Source organism: Heptranchias perlo, unplaced genomic scaffold (assembly GCF_035084215.1).
Source record: "Heptranchias perlo isolate sHepPer1 unplaced genomic scaffold, sHepPer1.hap1 HAP1_SCAFFOLD_392, whole genome shotgun sequence".
Classification (NCBI taxonomy): Eukaryota; Metazoa; Chordata; class Chondrichthyes; order Hexanchiformes; family Hexanchidae; genus Heptranchias; species Heptranchias perlo.
The window spans coordinates 30,279-45,786 of record NW_027139404.1 but is presented as its reverse complement, the minus strand read 5'-3'; the positions used below and the strand labels follow the sequence as shown (position 1 = coordinate 45,786).

Sequence of the window (15,508 nt, the reverse complement as noted above, 5' to 3'; positions counted from 1 at the left end):
ATGGCTGATCTGCACCTCCAACTCCATTTACCCCGCCTTTGCTCCCTATCCCTCGATACCCTCACCCAACAAAAGTCTATCCATCTCAGTCCTGAAAGCTCCAACTGTCCCACAGAATCCACAGCCTTTCGGGGGAAGAGAGTTCCAGATTCCCACTGCCCTTTTATTGAAATAAATGCTTCCCTGATTTCACTCCTGAACGGCCTGGCTCGAATTTTAAGGTTAATCCCCCCTCGCTCTGGACTCGCCCACCAGAGGAAATAGTCTCTCTCCATCCACCCTCTCAAATCCTTTTTATTGCTTTAAACACTCGATCAAATCGCCCTCTCAATCTCCAAAACTCAAGGGACTACAAGCCAAGTCTATGCGACCCTTCCTCATAATTTAACCCTCTAAGCCCTGCTATCGTTCTAGTGAAAACAAAACATTATTTTTTTTTTAAGTTAATAGATTTTATGCCCTTCTGAGACAAACTGACCTGCCCGAACTTAATGTTTGATCCCTGGGCACTCTACATTAACAGGTATTGAGCGTATAAAAGGTACAGTAGAGTTTAAGGTTTTAGCTGTAATTATTTTTTTATATCTCAAATACAGCCCATCATCATCCTGATTTCAGAAAGGTTGCAAAGTGCAAAAAGGCAACAAGGACCTATAATTTAAATATTGCGGTCGATTTTACAAAATGAGACCTCCAGGAACACGGCCTTATGCAACAGGGCAACGTGCTGGGAACTCAGGTCAGCGTGGCCTCGCACAGGATTTTCAAACATTTAATGTAATCGGCTGTAGTATTTTTTAGAACATTGGTCTTTTATCTTCACCAAACCGGTTCTGTAGTTTAAGAGCATAAGAAATAGGAGCAGGAGTAGGCCATTCGGCCCCTCGAGCCTGCTCTGCCGTTCAATCAGATCATGGCTGATCTTCAACCTCAACTCCACTTTCCTGCCCGATCCCTTGATTCCCCTAGAGTCCAAAAATCTATCCATCTCAGCCTTGAATATACTCAAGGACTCAGCATCCACAGCCCTCTGGGGTAGAGAACTCCAAATATTCACAACCCTCTGAGTGAAGAAATTCCTCCTCATCTCAGTCTTAAATGTCCGACCCCTTATCCTGAGACTATGCCCCCTAGTTCTAGACTCTCCAGCCGGGGGAAACATCCTCTCAGCATCTACCCTCTCAAGTCCTCTTAAGAATTTTATACATTTCAATGAGATCACCTCTCATTCTTCTAAACTCCAGAGAGTATAGGTCCATTCTACTCAACCTCTCCTCATAGGACAACCCTCTCATCCCAGGAATCAATCTAGTGAACCTTCATTGCACTCCCTCGAAGGCAAGTATATCCTTCCTTAGGTAAGGAGACCAAAACTGTACGCAGTACTGCAGGTGAGGTCTCACCAGAGCCCTGTACAATTGCAGCAAGACCTCCTTACTCTTGTTCTCCAAACCCCTTACAATAAAGGTTAACATACCATTTACCTTCCTAATTGCTTGCTTTACCTGCATGTTAACATTCAATGTTTCATGTACAAGGACACCCAAATCTCTCTGAACACCAACATTTCTTAGTCTCTCACCTTTTAAAAAATATTCTGCTTTTCTATTCTTCTTACCAAAGTGAATAACCTCACATTTCCCCACATTATACTCCATCTGACACCTTCTCACCCACTCACTCAACCTGTCGATATCCCTTTGCAGACTCTTTGGGCTCGATATTAGCACCCGCTATCGGGTGCGTTCCTGGCGGGAGGGGGGCTCCGAAAATCGAGGAATCCCGGAGCGGGGCGGGAGCCCGGCTCCAACCCGCCCACTTCCGGGTTCCCCGCAGACGCGCTGACGTGCGCACGCAGCCCCCGCATGTGGGACTCCCGCCGGTAATTAAAGCCGACGGGATGCCACTTAAAGTATTTATTTAGGTATTTCAGGTCGTTTAGAGACCTGATTGACCTGATATTTTAGGAGGGGTGGGATTTTGCAAACAACTGGGACTGTTTCCCGTACTGGGGGAAACACTCCCAGTTCAAACGGACGTGTTGCAGCCATCGGTCTGTGGCAGCTGCAAAGGTCCATTTGACAGGTCGGGGGGTGGGGGAGACCCTCACTCATTGCAGGAGGCCACTCTGTCACTCGGGACAAAGTTTGGCCTCCACCACCCTCCTCCTAACAAAATTCACAAACTTGCACACTTACCCCGGGGTCCAGAGACATGTGCCTACCTTGCGGACCCCCTCAAACGTACATCTTGCGGATGGGGGCCGCCGTAGCTGCAGTCATGACCTCCTCGGAGGGCGAACAGCATCACCAGCCTCGCCATCCACCTCTGACACGTGGAGCTCCACAACACAGTGCTGTGACACATCCACCTGCACAGCAGGAGGGAGGGCAACCGCAGAGAGAGATGCGTCACAGAGGGCACTACCCTCGCCACAGGGTCCACAGACCGAGGCTCAGTTTCCTGGACCTCTCTGAGCAGCAGTGCACACGGAGGCTCAGAGTCACTCGACATGTAGCCGTGGACATCTGCAGCCTCCTTGATGCCGAGCTGCTCCCGGCTGGCCCAAGCACCATCTTCTTACCTGTCACTGTCAAAGTCACCACTGCCCTCAACAACTTCTCCTCCGCATCCTTCCAGGGTGCAACCGGGGACATCGCCGATGTCTCTCAGTCGTCTGCGCAGAAGAGCCCTGCAAATACACCTACACCCACTCTGCAGTGACACAATGGGTGGCATCAGTGGTGGGTCCTCATAGTGATACCCAGGAAAGGGCATTATTGCACAAACCGGACAAGATTTGCAAAGACATGGCAGTAGTGGTGCCAATATAATATGTAATGTGAGTTGGTCAGAAATTAAATGTAAGTGAAAACCACGACAAACCCTCAAACACCCTTGTGCATCCCCTTCATGCTCACGACACGTTTGCCTTACGCTGCCTACTGCACATATGTGATGCATGCCCTGTGGCTGCAGCACAGGTTGTGGCAGGTTGAGTGAGGCTGGCCGTGAAAGAGATGCACGAGAGGGTGAGTATGGGATAGAGCCATGAGATTGAATGAGGATTGGGTTGAGTGGTAGTGGCGGGATGAGTACTGGCGAGGTGAGTAAGTGCAGGTAAGATGAGGATGGGGTTTGAGTGGGTATGAGGGGTGATGTGACAGAGTAGTGCTGGCAGTGCAGAAGGAGATGTGGGGTGGGGGCGGTGATGTGGCAGACGGAGTGTTGGGGAATGAGTAAGTGTCCTCACTGTGGCTGACCTACTTAGGTCATTGCAGCGCCTCCTGCACTGTATGCAGGTGGGCGATATGTTGGTGGTGCAGGTGACCTCCTCTGCCACCTCGAGCCAGGCCTTCTTGGTGGCAGAGGCAGGCAACTTCCTCCCGCACGCTGGGGGGAAGATCTCTGTCCTCCCCCTCCTCCTCACCCCATCTAATGATACCTGGAGTGAGGCATCATTAAACCTGGGAGCAGCCTTCCCCCTGGGCTGCTCCATGCTGTAATTTTTTCTATTTGTTACAGCATCTGTCAGTGGAGGACTGCCCCTTTAAATAGAGAGCCTCCAGCTGACAGATCTTACTGCGCATGCGCAGCCCGCCCGACGCGCAGATCAGTAGCGGGGAACCCGGAAGACCAGGTAAATGGATCCAATCAGCCTGCGATTGCGCGGGGGGCAGACTGATTTCACCGGGCGCGAATAGCCCCCCCCGCCGTGAACCCGCAGCCCTGCTAACATCGAACCCTTCGTGTCCTCCTCACAGCTTACTTTCCCAACTAGCTTTGTATCGTCAGCAAACTTGAGTACATTACACTCAGTCCCTTCATCTAAGTCATTAATATAGATTGTGAATAGCTGGGGCCCCAGCACTGATCCTTGCGGCACCCCACTAGTTACAGCCTGCCAACCTGAGAATGACCCGCTTATCCCTACTCTCTGTTTTCTGTCCAGTAACCAATCCTCTATCCATGCTAATATATTACCCCCAACCTCATGAGCCCTTAACAACCTTTTGTGTGGCACCTTATCGAATGCCTTTTGAAAATCCAAATATACTACATCCACTGGTTTCCCCTTTATCTACCCTGCTAGTTGCACCCTCAAAAAACTCTAATAGATTTGTCAAACATGATTTCCCTTTCATAAAACCATGTTGACTCTGCCTAATCATGTTATGATTTTCTAAGTGACCTGTTCCTACGTCCTTAATAATGGATTCCAGCATTTTTCCGACGACTGATGTCAGGCTAACTGGCCTGTAGTTCCCTGTTTTCTCTCTCTCTCCTTTCTTGAATAGCGGGGTTACATTTGCTACTTTCCAATCCACTGGGACCGTTCTGGAATCTAGGGAATTTTGGAAGATCACAACCAATGCATCCACTATCTCTGCAGCCACCTCTTTTAGAACCCGAGGATGTCGGCCATCAGGTCCAGGGGATTTATCACCTTTTAGTCCCATTAATTTCTCCAGTACTTTTTTTTTCACTAATCTTAATTACTTTAAGTTCCTCACTCTCATTCGCCCCTTGATTCCCCAGTTTATGGGAGAGGTTTAATGTTGAGGTCGTGATAGAGGATATTCCAGCTGCCTTTGAAGTCTAGGAGGTGAGAAGGGTCAACCAATTACCACAACGAGGGTTTCTGTTGGACTCCTGCACTCGTTACACTTACAAAGGCGTAGGCCCAGGCTGTCGGAAACAAAGGCCCAGGCTGTCGGAAACAAAGGCCCAGGCCGTCGGAAACAAAGGCCCAGGCTGTCGGAAACAAAGGCCCAGGCTGTCGGAAACAAAGGCCCAGGCTGTCGGAAACAAAGGCCCACTTATGGGAAAGGTGCTGAGTATGAGGAATTATCTGATTAAAGGCCCAGAAACACAACAAGTAGTTGAGGCAACCTCATATCAGGAGGGCTGCCCATATTAACCCCGAATCTCTCACATTGGGGCTGATCGTGTCAACAGAGGAGTTCAATGAACCCTTCAAAGAACAGAACTGCTTCTTGCTTGTCAGGTTAGCTGGTCTCAATGGAGAAGGCAGTAGGAGTAGAGTGAATGCAGTGGAGCGGGCATAACAGCATGAGTTAATAGAGAGTAGGTACAGCACGGGTTAGATACAGAGTAAAGCTCCCTCTACACTGTCCCATCAAACACTCCCAGGGCAGGTACAGCATGGATTAGATACAGAGTAAAGCTCCCTCTACACTGTCCCATCAAACACTCCCAGGGCAGGTACTCTGGGTGGGGGACTTCAATGTCCATCACCAAGAGTGGCTCGGCAGCACCACCACTGACCGAGCTGGCCGAGTCCTGAAGGACATAGCTGCTAGACTGGGCCTGCGGCAGGTGGTGAGCGAACCAACACGAGGGAAAAACTTACTTGACCTCGTCCTCACCAATCTACCTGTCGCAAATGCATCTGTCCATGACAGTATTGGTAGGAGTGACCACCGCACAGTCCTCGTGGAGATGAAGTCCCGTCTTCACACTGAGGACACCATCCAACGTGTTGTGTGGCACGACCACCGTGCTAAATGGGATAGATTCAGAACAGATCTAGCAGCTCAAAACTGGGCATCCATGAGGTGCTGTGGGCCATCAGCAGCAGCAGAATTGTATTCCAGCACAATCTGTAACCTCATGGCCCGGCATATTCCTCACTCTACCATTACCAACAAGCCAGGGGATCAACCCTGGTTCAATGAGGAGTGTAGAAGAGCATGCCAGGAGCAGCACCAGGCGTACCTAAAAATGAGGTACCAACCTGGTGAAGCTACAACTCAGGACTACGTGCATGCTAAACAGCGGAAGCAACATGCTATAGACAGAGCTAAGCGATTCCACAACCAACGGATCAGATCAAAGCTCTGCAGTCCTGCCACATCCAGTCGTGAATGGTGGTGGACAATTAAACAACTAACGGGAGGAGGAGGCTCTGCAAACATCCCCATCCTCAATGATGGCGGAGTCCAGCACGTGAGTGCAAAAGACAAGGCTGAAGCGTTTGCAACCATCTTCAGCCAGAAGTGCCGAGTGGATGATCCATCTCGGCCTCCTCCCGATATCCCCACCATCACAGAAGCCAGTCTTCAGCCAATTCGATTCACTCCACGTGATATCAAGAAACGGCTGAGTGCACTGGATACAGCAAAGGCTATGGGCCCCGACAACATCCCAGCTGTAGTGCTGAAGACTTGTGCTCCAGAACTAGCTGCGCCTCTAGCCAAGCTGTTCCAGTACAGCTACAACACTGGCATCTACCCGACAATGTGGAAAATTGCCCAGGTATGTCTTGCCCACAAAAAGCAGGACAAATCCAATCCGGCCAATTACCGCCCCATCAGTCTACTCTCAATCATCAGCAAAGTGATGGAAGGTGTCGTCGACAGTGCTATCAAGCGACACTTACTCACCAATAACCTGCTCACCGATGCTCAGTTTGGGTTCCGCCAGGACCACTCGGCTCCAGACCTTATTACAGCGTTGGTCCAAACATGGACAAAAGAGCTGAATTCCAGAGGTGAGGTGAGAGTGACTGCCCTTGACATCAAGGCAGCATTTGACCGAGTGTGGCACCAAGGAGCCCTAGTAAAATTGAAGTCAATGGGAATCAGGGGAAAAACTCTCCAGTGGCTGGAGTCATACCGAGCACAAAGGAAGATGGTAGTGGTTGTTGGAGGCCAATCATCTCAGCCCCAGGACATTGCTGCAGGAGTCCCTCAGGGCAGTGTCCTAGGCCCAACCATCTTCAGCTGCTTCATCAATGACCTTCCCTCCATCATAAGGTCAGAAATGGGGATGTTCGCTGATGACTGCACAGTGTTCAGTTCCATTCGCAACCCCTCAAATAATGAAGCAGTCCGAGCCCGCATGCAGCAAGACCTGGACAACATCCAGGCTTGGGCTCACAAGTGGCAAGTAACATTCGCGCCAGATAAGTGCCAAGCAATGACCATCTCCAACAAGAGAGAGTCTAACCACCTCCCCTTGACATTCAACAGCATTACCATCGCCGAATCCCCCACCATCAACATCCTGGGGGTCACCATTGACCAGAAACTTAACCGGACCAGCCATATAAATACTGTGGCTACTAGAGCGGGTCAGAGGCTGGGTATTCTGCGGTGAGTGACTCACCTCCTGACTCCCCAAAGCCTTTCCACCATCTACAAGGCACAAGTCAGGAGTGTGATGGAATACTCTCCACTTGCCTGGATAAGTGCAGCTCCAACAACACTCAAGAAGCTCGACACCATCCAAAATAAAGCAGCCCGCTTGATTGGCACCCCATCCACCACCCTGAACATTCACTCCCTTCACCACCAGCGCACAGCGGCTGCAGTGTGCACCATCCACAGGATGCACTGCAGCAACTCGCCAAGGCTTCTTCGACAGCACCTCCCAAACCCACGACCTCTACCACCTAGAAGGACAAGGGCAGCAGGCACATGGGAACAACACCACCTGCACGTTCCCCTCCAAGTTACACACCATCCCGACTTGGAAATATATCGGCCGTTCCTTCATTGTCGCTGGGTCAAAATCCTGGAACTCCCTTCCTAACAGCACTGTGGGAGAACCGTCACCACACGGACTGCAGCGGTTCAAGAAGGCGGCTCACCACCACCTTCTCGAGGGCAATTAGAGATGGGCAATAAATGCCGGCCTCGCCAGCGACGCCCACATCCCGTGAACGAATAAAAAAAAAGGTACAGCACGGGTTAGATACAGAGTAAAGCTCCCTCTACACTGTCCCATCAAACACTCCCAGGACAGGTACAGCACGGGTTAGATACAGAGTAAAGCTCCCTCTACACTGTCCCATCAAACACTCCCAGGGCAGGTACAGCACGGGGTTAGATACAGAGTAAAGCTCCCTCTACACTGTCCCATCAAACACTCCCAGGACAGGTACAGCACGGGTCAGATACAGAGTAAAGCTCCCTCTACACTGTCCCATCAAACACTCCCAGGGCAGGTACAGCATGGGTTAGATACAGAGTAAAGCTCCCTCTACACTGTCCCATCAAACACTCCCAGGGCAGGTACAGCACGGGTTAGATACAGAGTAAAGCTCCCTCTACACTGTCCCATCAAACACTCCCAGGGCAGGTACAGCACGGGTTAGATACAGAGTAAAGCTCCCTCTACACTGTCCCATCATACACTCCCAGGGCAGGTCCAGCACGGGGTTAGATACAGAGTAAAGCTCCCTCCACACTGTCCCATCAAACACTCCCAGGGCAGGTCCAGCATGGGGTTAGATACAGAGTAAAGCTCCCTCCACACTGTCCCATCAAACACTCCCAGGGCAGGTCCAGCACGGGGTTAGATACAGAGTAAAGCTCCCTCTACACTGTCCCATCAAACACTCCCAGGGCAGGTACAGCACGGGGTTAGATACAGAGTAAAGCTCCCTCTACACTGTCCCATCAAACACTCCCAGGACAGGTACAGCACAGGGTTAGATACAGAGTAAAGCTCCCTCTACACTGTCCCATCAAACACTCCCAGGGCAGGTACAGCACGGGTTAGATACAGAGTAAAGCTCCCTCTACACTGTCCCATCAAACACTCCCAGGGCAGGTACAGCACGGGTTAGATACAGAGTAAAGCTCCCTCTGCACTGTCCCATCAAACACTCCCAGGGCAGGTACAGCACGGGGTTAGATACAGAGTAAAGCTCCCTCTACACTGTCCCGTCAAACACTCCCAGGGCAGGTACAGCACGGCTTAGATACAGAGTAAAGCTCCCTCTACACTGTCCCATCAAACACTCCCAGGACAGGTACAGCACAGGGTTAGATACAGAGTAAAGAGCTCAGCAGCACCACCTACTGGCCAGAGTGGTACAGCAGCCCCACCTACTGGTCACACGGTGGTACAACAGGTTCATCCAGGACATTCCTGGATGAGCTGAACGTGAAGTGGTGCCTTTAACTGGTCGACCACCGAGGGCTGGGTGGGGGGGGGAAAGAGAAGCTCCCAGATTGGCGTTGGGTGAGACATGCAGTGCGATAGAAGAAACCCGCTGCGATCAGAATGGCAGGAAAGAGTGCGACGCAAAGGACAGATACAGACGACATGCTGCTTTCTGTTTATTGCAGGGGGGGGTCCCTGCGGATACAGAAATGTAAAATACAGAACAATATAAAACGTCCACATTTATACAGTAACGTCAAGGCACCGGGTCAAAAAACACCCACCGGCTGCAGCAAGCGACATTTGCGACTGGCTCACAACACGTACGTTCCCAACCTCGCATTCCCCGTTCCGCAAACCAACATTCCTGCACTCGGAAAACTCCCCCCTCATTTCTTTCCCCCCGCCCCACCCTGTGCGATTGCCGAGTGTGTGGGGGGGGGGGGGGAGAAGACGAGGGCGGAGAGACTGGACGTCCTCACTTTAAAACCGTCACACGCCGTGGACAAAGAATCAGCAGTAACTTTACCCTGGTTTTTTTTTTTTGGGGGGGGGGGCTGCTTTACGTTTGGCAGTCCGGGAAGAGGGGATGGCATAGCGGGCACAGGACCCTGTGCCAACTCCCAGGGTTTATACGATTCTTGGCTGTCGATGGGATAAAAGACACGGTGGGAGTCGGCTCAGGACCGTCCCCACGCACCAAGATCTGATGCACACAGGGTCCCTAAAATGCAAGGCGACCTCTTCTTTTAAACCGTACCCCACCAAGTCGCTGCCTCTTGTGGGGTACACGGACTGGCTTGACCACCCCCCCCCGCCCCACTTTGCTATGGCACTCCCAGCGGGCAGGCTATTTGACCATGGGAGGCGGGATACTGCAGCAGATTCTGCTGCAGTATCCCGCCCCCCATGGTCAAATAGCCTGCCCGCTGCGCCCTCTGAACTCGCAGGCGGCGACGTCTAGCCAGAGTCCCTGGCTGCTTCTGTCCCGCTCCGTGGCACTGAGGTACGGTTTTTTTGTAGGGGTGGGGGGAACAGGGGAGCTGAGCCCCCTCACAGTGTGGGGCGAGCTGACCGCACACCAGGAGGTATACAAGACCCTGTCCCAGCTGCACCTGCGTTTATAATCAGGACCCCCACCCCACCTCAACGAGGGGGTCAGTCAGCTCCCCTGAGCCAGTGAGAGAGAAAGAAAAACAGTCGGAAACCTCAAATTACACACACTGGAATGGCACAGCGATGGTCAGTCAGCGTCTGAAAGGGAGAGAGAGAGACAGGCTACTGATTCGGGTGGAGACCCCTGGTCAGTGCGACTGGTGAAAGGTCACACCCGGGTCACTAGCCTGGGGGTTGGGGTCAGATAGGGGAGTTTTGGGAAGAGGGAGAGCTAAACTGGGAAATGGGGGGGGGGGCGGGGTGGGATAGAGGGCGTGGGGGATAGAGAGGGAGACAGGAATTGGGGTCAGGGGTGTGTGGGGGAGAGAAGGAGACTGGGGAGTGGGGGGAAGAGAGGGAATGGTGGTCAGGGGGAGGGAGACTAGGAGTCGGGGTAGAGAGAGTATAGGGTCAGGGATGGAGAGAAAATGGGAATGGGATCAGAGGAGAGAGAGAATGGGGGTTGGAGATTGGGAGGGGGAGAGAGGGGGACTGGAGGGTTGAGGGGAAAGAGGAACTGGGGGGTCGGGGGAGAGAGGAAGACTGGCTGCTGAGGCGACTAGACGTGCCTCTGCTCACCGGCTCGCCGTTTCAGACATTAACATTTCCCTTTACCTGCGATTAAATCAAAAGTTAGTGATGATTCTTTGCCGATTCCTGTTCAGAAGGTGGGGGGGGGGAAAGGGGTTGATGCTCGCCTGAAAAGTTTCAAAGACCAAAAGCAACAATCAAAGGTAACCGGACAGATTACCAGGGCCTCGGCACAGTGGAGCACAGAGAGCTGTCTTACAGGATGGACAAGGGGGCCCCCAACCAGGGTCAGGGGGGTTTCGAACATCAAACCAATTCACAGAGCATCGTCTCACTTCACGGCTGCTCCAGCATCTGCTCACAGGTCTTGACGAGGTCCCGCACTTTCATGTGCGTGTACTCCACTCGATTCACCGCCATCTGCGCATCCTTCCTGGTGGAATAGCTGGACCCTTCGTGCGGCTGCCCCGTAGCGACCTTCGAGGGAGAAAGAGACAGGGGGGGCGGGGGGAAAGAAAGAAAAAAAAAAAGGCCTTGCATTTATATCAGGATGTCCCAAAGGGCTTTACAGTGAACAGCAGTCACTGCTGTAATGTAGGAAACGCAGCGGCCAATTTACGCACAGCAAGATCCCACAAACAGCAATGTGATATTTTGACCGGTTAATCGGAGGGATAAATATTGGCCCAGGACACCGGGGAGAACTTGGAAATAGTGGCCGTTGGGATCTTCTACATCTCCCGTGAGAGGGGCAGACGGGGGGGGCCTCGGTTTGAGGTCTCATCCGAAGGACAGCACCTCCGACAGTGCGGCGCTCCCTCAGTACCGGCACTGGGAGAGTCAGACGAGATTATAAGCTCAGAACTCCTGAACCCACGACCTTCTGACTCAGAGGTGAGAGTGCGGCTGACTACGGGTTAATAGGAAGTTACCTTTATAAATCACTGGTTAGGCCCCAGCTGGAGTATTGTGTCCAATTCTGGGCACCGCACTTTAGGAAGGATGTCCAGGCCTCGGAGAGGGTGCAGAGGAGATTTACCAGAATGGTACCAGGGATGAGGGACTTCAGTTACGTGGAGAGACTGGAGAAGCTGGGCTTGTTCTCCTTAGAACAGAGAAGGTTAAAGGGAGATTTAATCGAGGTGTTCAAAATCATGAAGGGTTTTGATAGAGTAAATAAGGAGAAACTGTTTCCAGTGGCAGGAGGGTCGGTAACCAGAGGACACAGATTGAAGATAATTGGCAAAAGAACCAGAGGGGAGATGAGGAGAATTATTTTTTACGCAGCGAGTTGTGATGATCTGGGATGCGCTGCCTGAAAGGGCGGTGGAAGCAGATTCAATAGTAACTTTCAAAAGGGAATTGGATAAATACTTGAAAAGGAAAAATTTGCAGGGCTATGGGGGAAAGAGCAGGGGGAGTGGGACTAATTGGATAGCTCTTTCAAAGAGCCAGCACAGGCACGATGGGCCGAATGGCCTCCTCCTGTGCTGTATGATTCTAGGTGGTGGAATTGGATTGGCTAGGTTAGGAAATGCGGAGAGGTGTGTAAATACGTCGACAATCCCCCTCCCGATCGCACGCGTGTGGGCGATGGGCTTGGCCGCGATGCACCCCATGATCCAATAGCTCGGGCTCATACAATGAAGACTGGCCTCGTGTGAGGTGCCAGAGGGCTGCGCTGGGTGTGCGTGGAACCCGAGTCCGGGGGTGGGGGGGAGGAACCAGAGGGAAGGAAGAGATCCAGGGGTTGCTGAGTAACCTGGGAGCTGGTGTCTCACTGTGGGTTTCAGCTCAGCCCGGCAGTGCGATAACAGCCTGCATTTATATAGCGCCTTTAACGTAGTAAAACGTCCCACAGGACCGATTATCAGGCAAAAATTTGACACATTAGGACAGGCGACAAAAAGTTTGGTCACTGAGGGAGGTTTTAAGGAGGAGAGAGAGAGAGAGGCGGAGAGGTTTAGGGAGGGAATTCCAGAGCTTAGGGCCTCGACAGCTGAAGGCACGGCCGCCAATGGTGGAGCGATGGAAATCGGGGATGTGCAAAAGGCCAGAATTGGAGGAGCGCAGAGATCTCGGAGGGTTGTAGGGGCTGGAGGAGGTTACAGAGATAGGGAGGGGGGTGAGGCCAGGGAGGGATTTGAAAGCAAGGATGAGAATTTTAAAAATGGAGGCGTTGGCGGACTGGGAGCCAATGGTGGAGGGGGTGGTGGAGGGGGTGGTGGAGGGGGTGGTGGAGGGGGTGGTGGAGGGGGTGGTGGAGGGGGTGGGGGAGGGGGGTGGGGGAGGGGGTGGTGGAGGGGGTGGTGGAGGGGGTGGTGGAGGGGGTGGTGGAGGGGGTGGGGGATGAGGGTTCAGCCACAGGTGAGTTCACCAGGGCCCCAGTTATGGGCCAGTTCCTCACGGATCTACAGTTGAGGTTGAACCGATTCCTGCTCACCTGGGTCAGATAGCGGATCTGACTCGAGAGTTCCATTTCGACGCGCTGGACCGAGGCAGTAAATTGCAGGGCGTGACGGTCCAGGGTCCGTTCAGCCGGCTTCTCCTTCGACATTTCCAGGATGGCATTGGCTGAGCAACCAAGAGCGGAAAGAACGGGTTAGAGAGTGAGGAACCTTCTCCAAAACAGGTCAACCTTTGACCCCGCCGCCGCCCCGTGCCCCCTGACCCCGTCGATGCCCCGTGCCCCCGTTGACGCCCCGTGCCCCCAACATCGCCGCCCCGTGCCCCCTTGACCCCAACATCGCCACCCCGTGCCCCCATGACCCCAACATCGCCGCCCCGTGCCCCCTTGACCCCGTTGATGCCCCGTGCCCCCGTCGACGCCCCGTGCCCCCTTGACCCCGACGCCCCGTGCCCCCTTGACCCCGACGCCCCGTGCCCCCTTGACCCCGACGCCGTCCCGTGCCCCCTTGACCCCGACACCCCCCCGTGCCCCCTTGACCCCGACGCCCCATGCCCCCTTGACCCCGACGCCGCCCCGTGCCCCCTTGACCCCGACGCCGCCCCGTGCCCCCTTGACCCCGACGCCGCCCCGTGCCCCCTTGACCCCGACGCCGCCCCGTGCCCCCTTGACCCCGACGCCGCCCCGTGCCCCCTTGACCCCGATGCCGCCCCGTGCCCCCTTGACCCCGACGCCGCCCCGTGCCCCCTTGACCCCGCGCCCCCTTGACCCCGACGCCGCCCCGTGCCCCCTTGATCCCGACGCCGCCCCGTGCCCCCTTGACCCCGATGCCGCCCCGTGCCCCCTTGACCCCGATGCCGCCCCGTGCCCCCTTGACCCCATCGCCGCCCTGTGCCCCCTTGACCCCATCGCCGCCCCGTGCCCCCTTGAGCTGACCATCTCTGTTGGACACCATTTGCTAATTCTCAGCCTGGTTGCAGACACAAAAACACTTTTTTGGTGGGGGGGGGGGGGTCTCGTTGGGGGCGGGGACGGATGGTGGTGGGAATCCCATCGGTAAAATGTAACCGTGCATTAAACAGGGGGAATTACCCCACCCGCCGGGCAGCAAACTGCCCCCTGACACGAACCCCACCCCTTCCCCATCTCCCTCTCTCCCTTCTCTCTCCTCTCTCTCTGTTCCCCCTCCCATCCCTCTCTCCTTTCTTTTTCCCTCCCTCTCTCCTTTCCCTCCCTCTCATCCCTTCTCTCTCTCTCTCTCCTTTCCCTCTCTGTTCCCTCTCTCCTTTCTGTTTCTCTCCTTTCCCACCCTCTCTGATCCCTCTCTTTCCTTTCCCTCTTTCTCTCTCTCCCTCTCTCATCCCTCTATCCTTTCTCTCTCTCTTTCCTTTCCCTCCCTCTCTCTCTCCTTTCCCTCTCATCCCTCTCTCCTTTCCCTCTCATCCCTCTCTCCTTTCCCTCTCATCCCTCTCTTCTCTGTTCCCCCTCTCATCCCTCTCTCCCTCCTTTCTCTCTCTTCCCCCTCTCATCCCTCTCTCCTTTCCCTCTCTGTTCCCCCTCTCATCCCTCTCCCCCCTCTCATCGCTCTCTCCCTCCTTTCTCTCTGTTCCCCCTCTCATCCCTCTCTCCTTTCCCTCTCTGTTCCCCCTCTCATCCCTCTCCTCTCTCTTCCCCCTCTCATCCCTCTCTCCTTTCCCTCTCTGTTCCCCCTCTCATCCCTCTCCTCTCTGTTCCCCCTCTCATCCCTCTCCTCTCTGTTCCCCCTCTCATCCCTCTCTCCCTCCTTTCTCTCTCTTCCCCCTCTCATCCCTCTCTCCTTTCCCTCTCTGTTCCCCCTCTCATCCCTCTCCCCCCTCTCATCGCTCTCTCCCTCCTTTCTCTCTGTTCCCCCTCTCATCCCTCTCTCCTTTCTCTCATCTCTTTGTTCTCTCTCTCTCTGCCCCCTCTCTCTTTCCTCCCACTCACTCTCCCTCCCACCTGCGCTCTGAAGGATGGTCGCGATCTCCTTCTCGATCTCCTCCAGGTTGCGGAGTTTCTCGTTAGCCGGTCCGTAGGTGCCCATGGCGGGGACAGGGAGCGTTGTTTTTCTCTGTGCCGAAATGTGGCTCAAGGCTTTAACCCGGCGGCTCGGCTCTCGGCTCTCGGACCACACAGGCTTCCTGCTCAGCACAGAGACCGACAAGAAGACAGAATGAGGCGGCAGCAGAGAGCAACCGAGGAGCGGATCCCGCAACAGCGCCGGAAGGAGTGGGACGGCGAATGAGAGGGAGAAAAAGGGGAAAACAACAAGTGGACAATGTAACAAATAGAAACAATGTAACTGACAGGGGACAATGTAACAAATAGAAACAATGTAACTGACAGGGGACAATGTAACAAATAGAAACAATGTAACTGACAGGGGACAGTGTAACAAACAGAAACAATGTAACAAATAGAAACAATGTGACTGACAGGGGACAATGTAACAAATAGAAACAATGTAACTGACAGGGGACA

The 15,508-nt window shown here is 53.7% G+C and overlaps 1 protein-coding gene across 1 annotated transcript; it reads right to left on the bottom strand.

Annotated features, from left to right (window-relative positions):
* Window positions 1-9,079: 9,079 nt before the first annotated feature.
* LOC137312033 (mediator of RNA polymerase II transcription subunit 11-like) lies at window positions 9,080-15,203 on the bottom strand. The gene is made up of 3 exons (XM_067978824.1): window positions 14,987-15,203; window positions 13,046-13,176; window positions 9,080-11,079 (listed from the first exon to the last, which is right to left on the bottom strand). Exons 1-3 carry the CDS (start codon window positions 15,069-15,071, stop codon window positions 10,939-10,941), a joined length of 357 nt encoding a protein of 118 aa, XP_067834925.1. The 5' UTR covers window positions 15,072-15,203; the 3' UTR covers window positions 9,080-10,938.
* Between the last annotated feature and the right edge of the window lie 305 nt (window positions 15,204-15,508).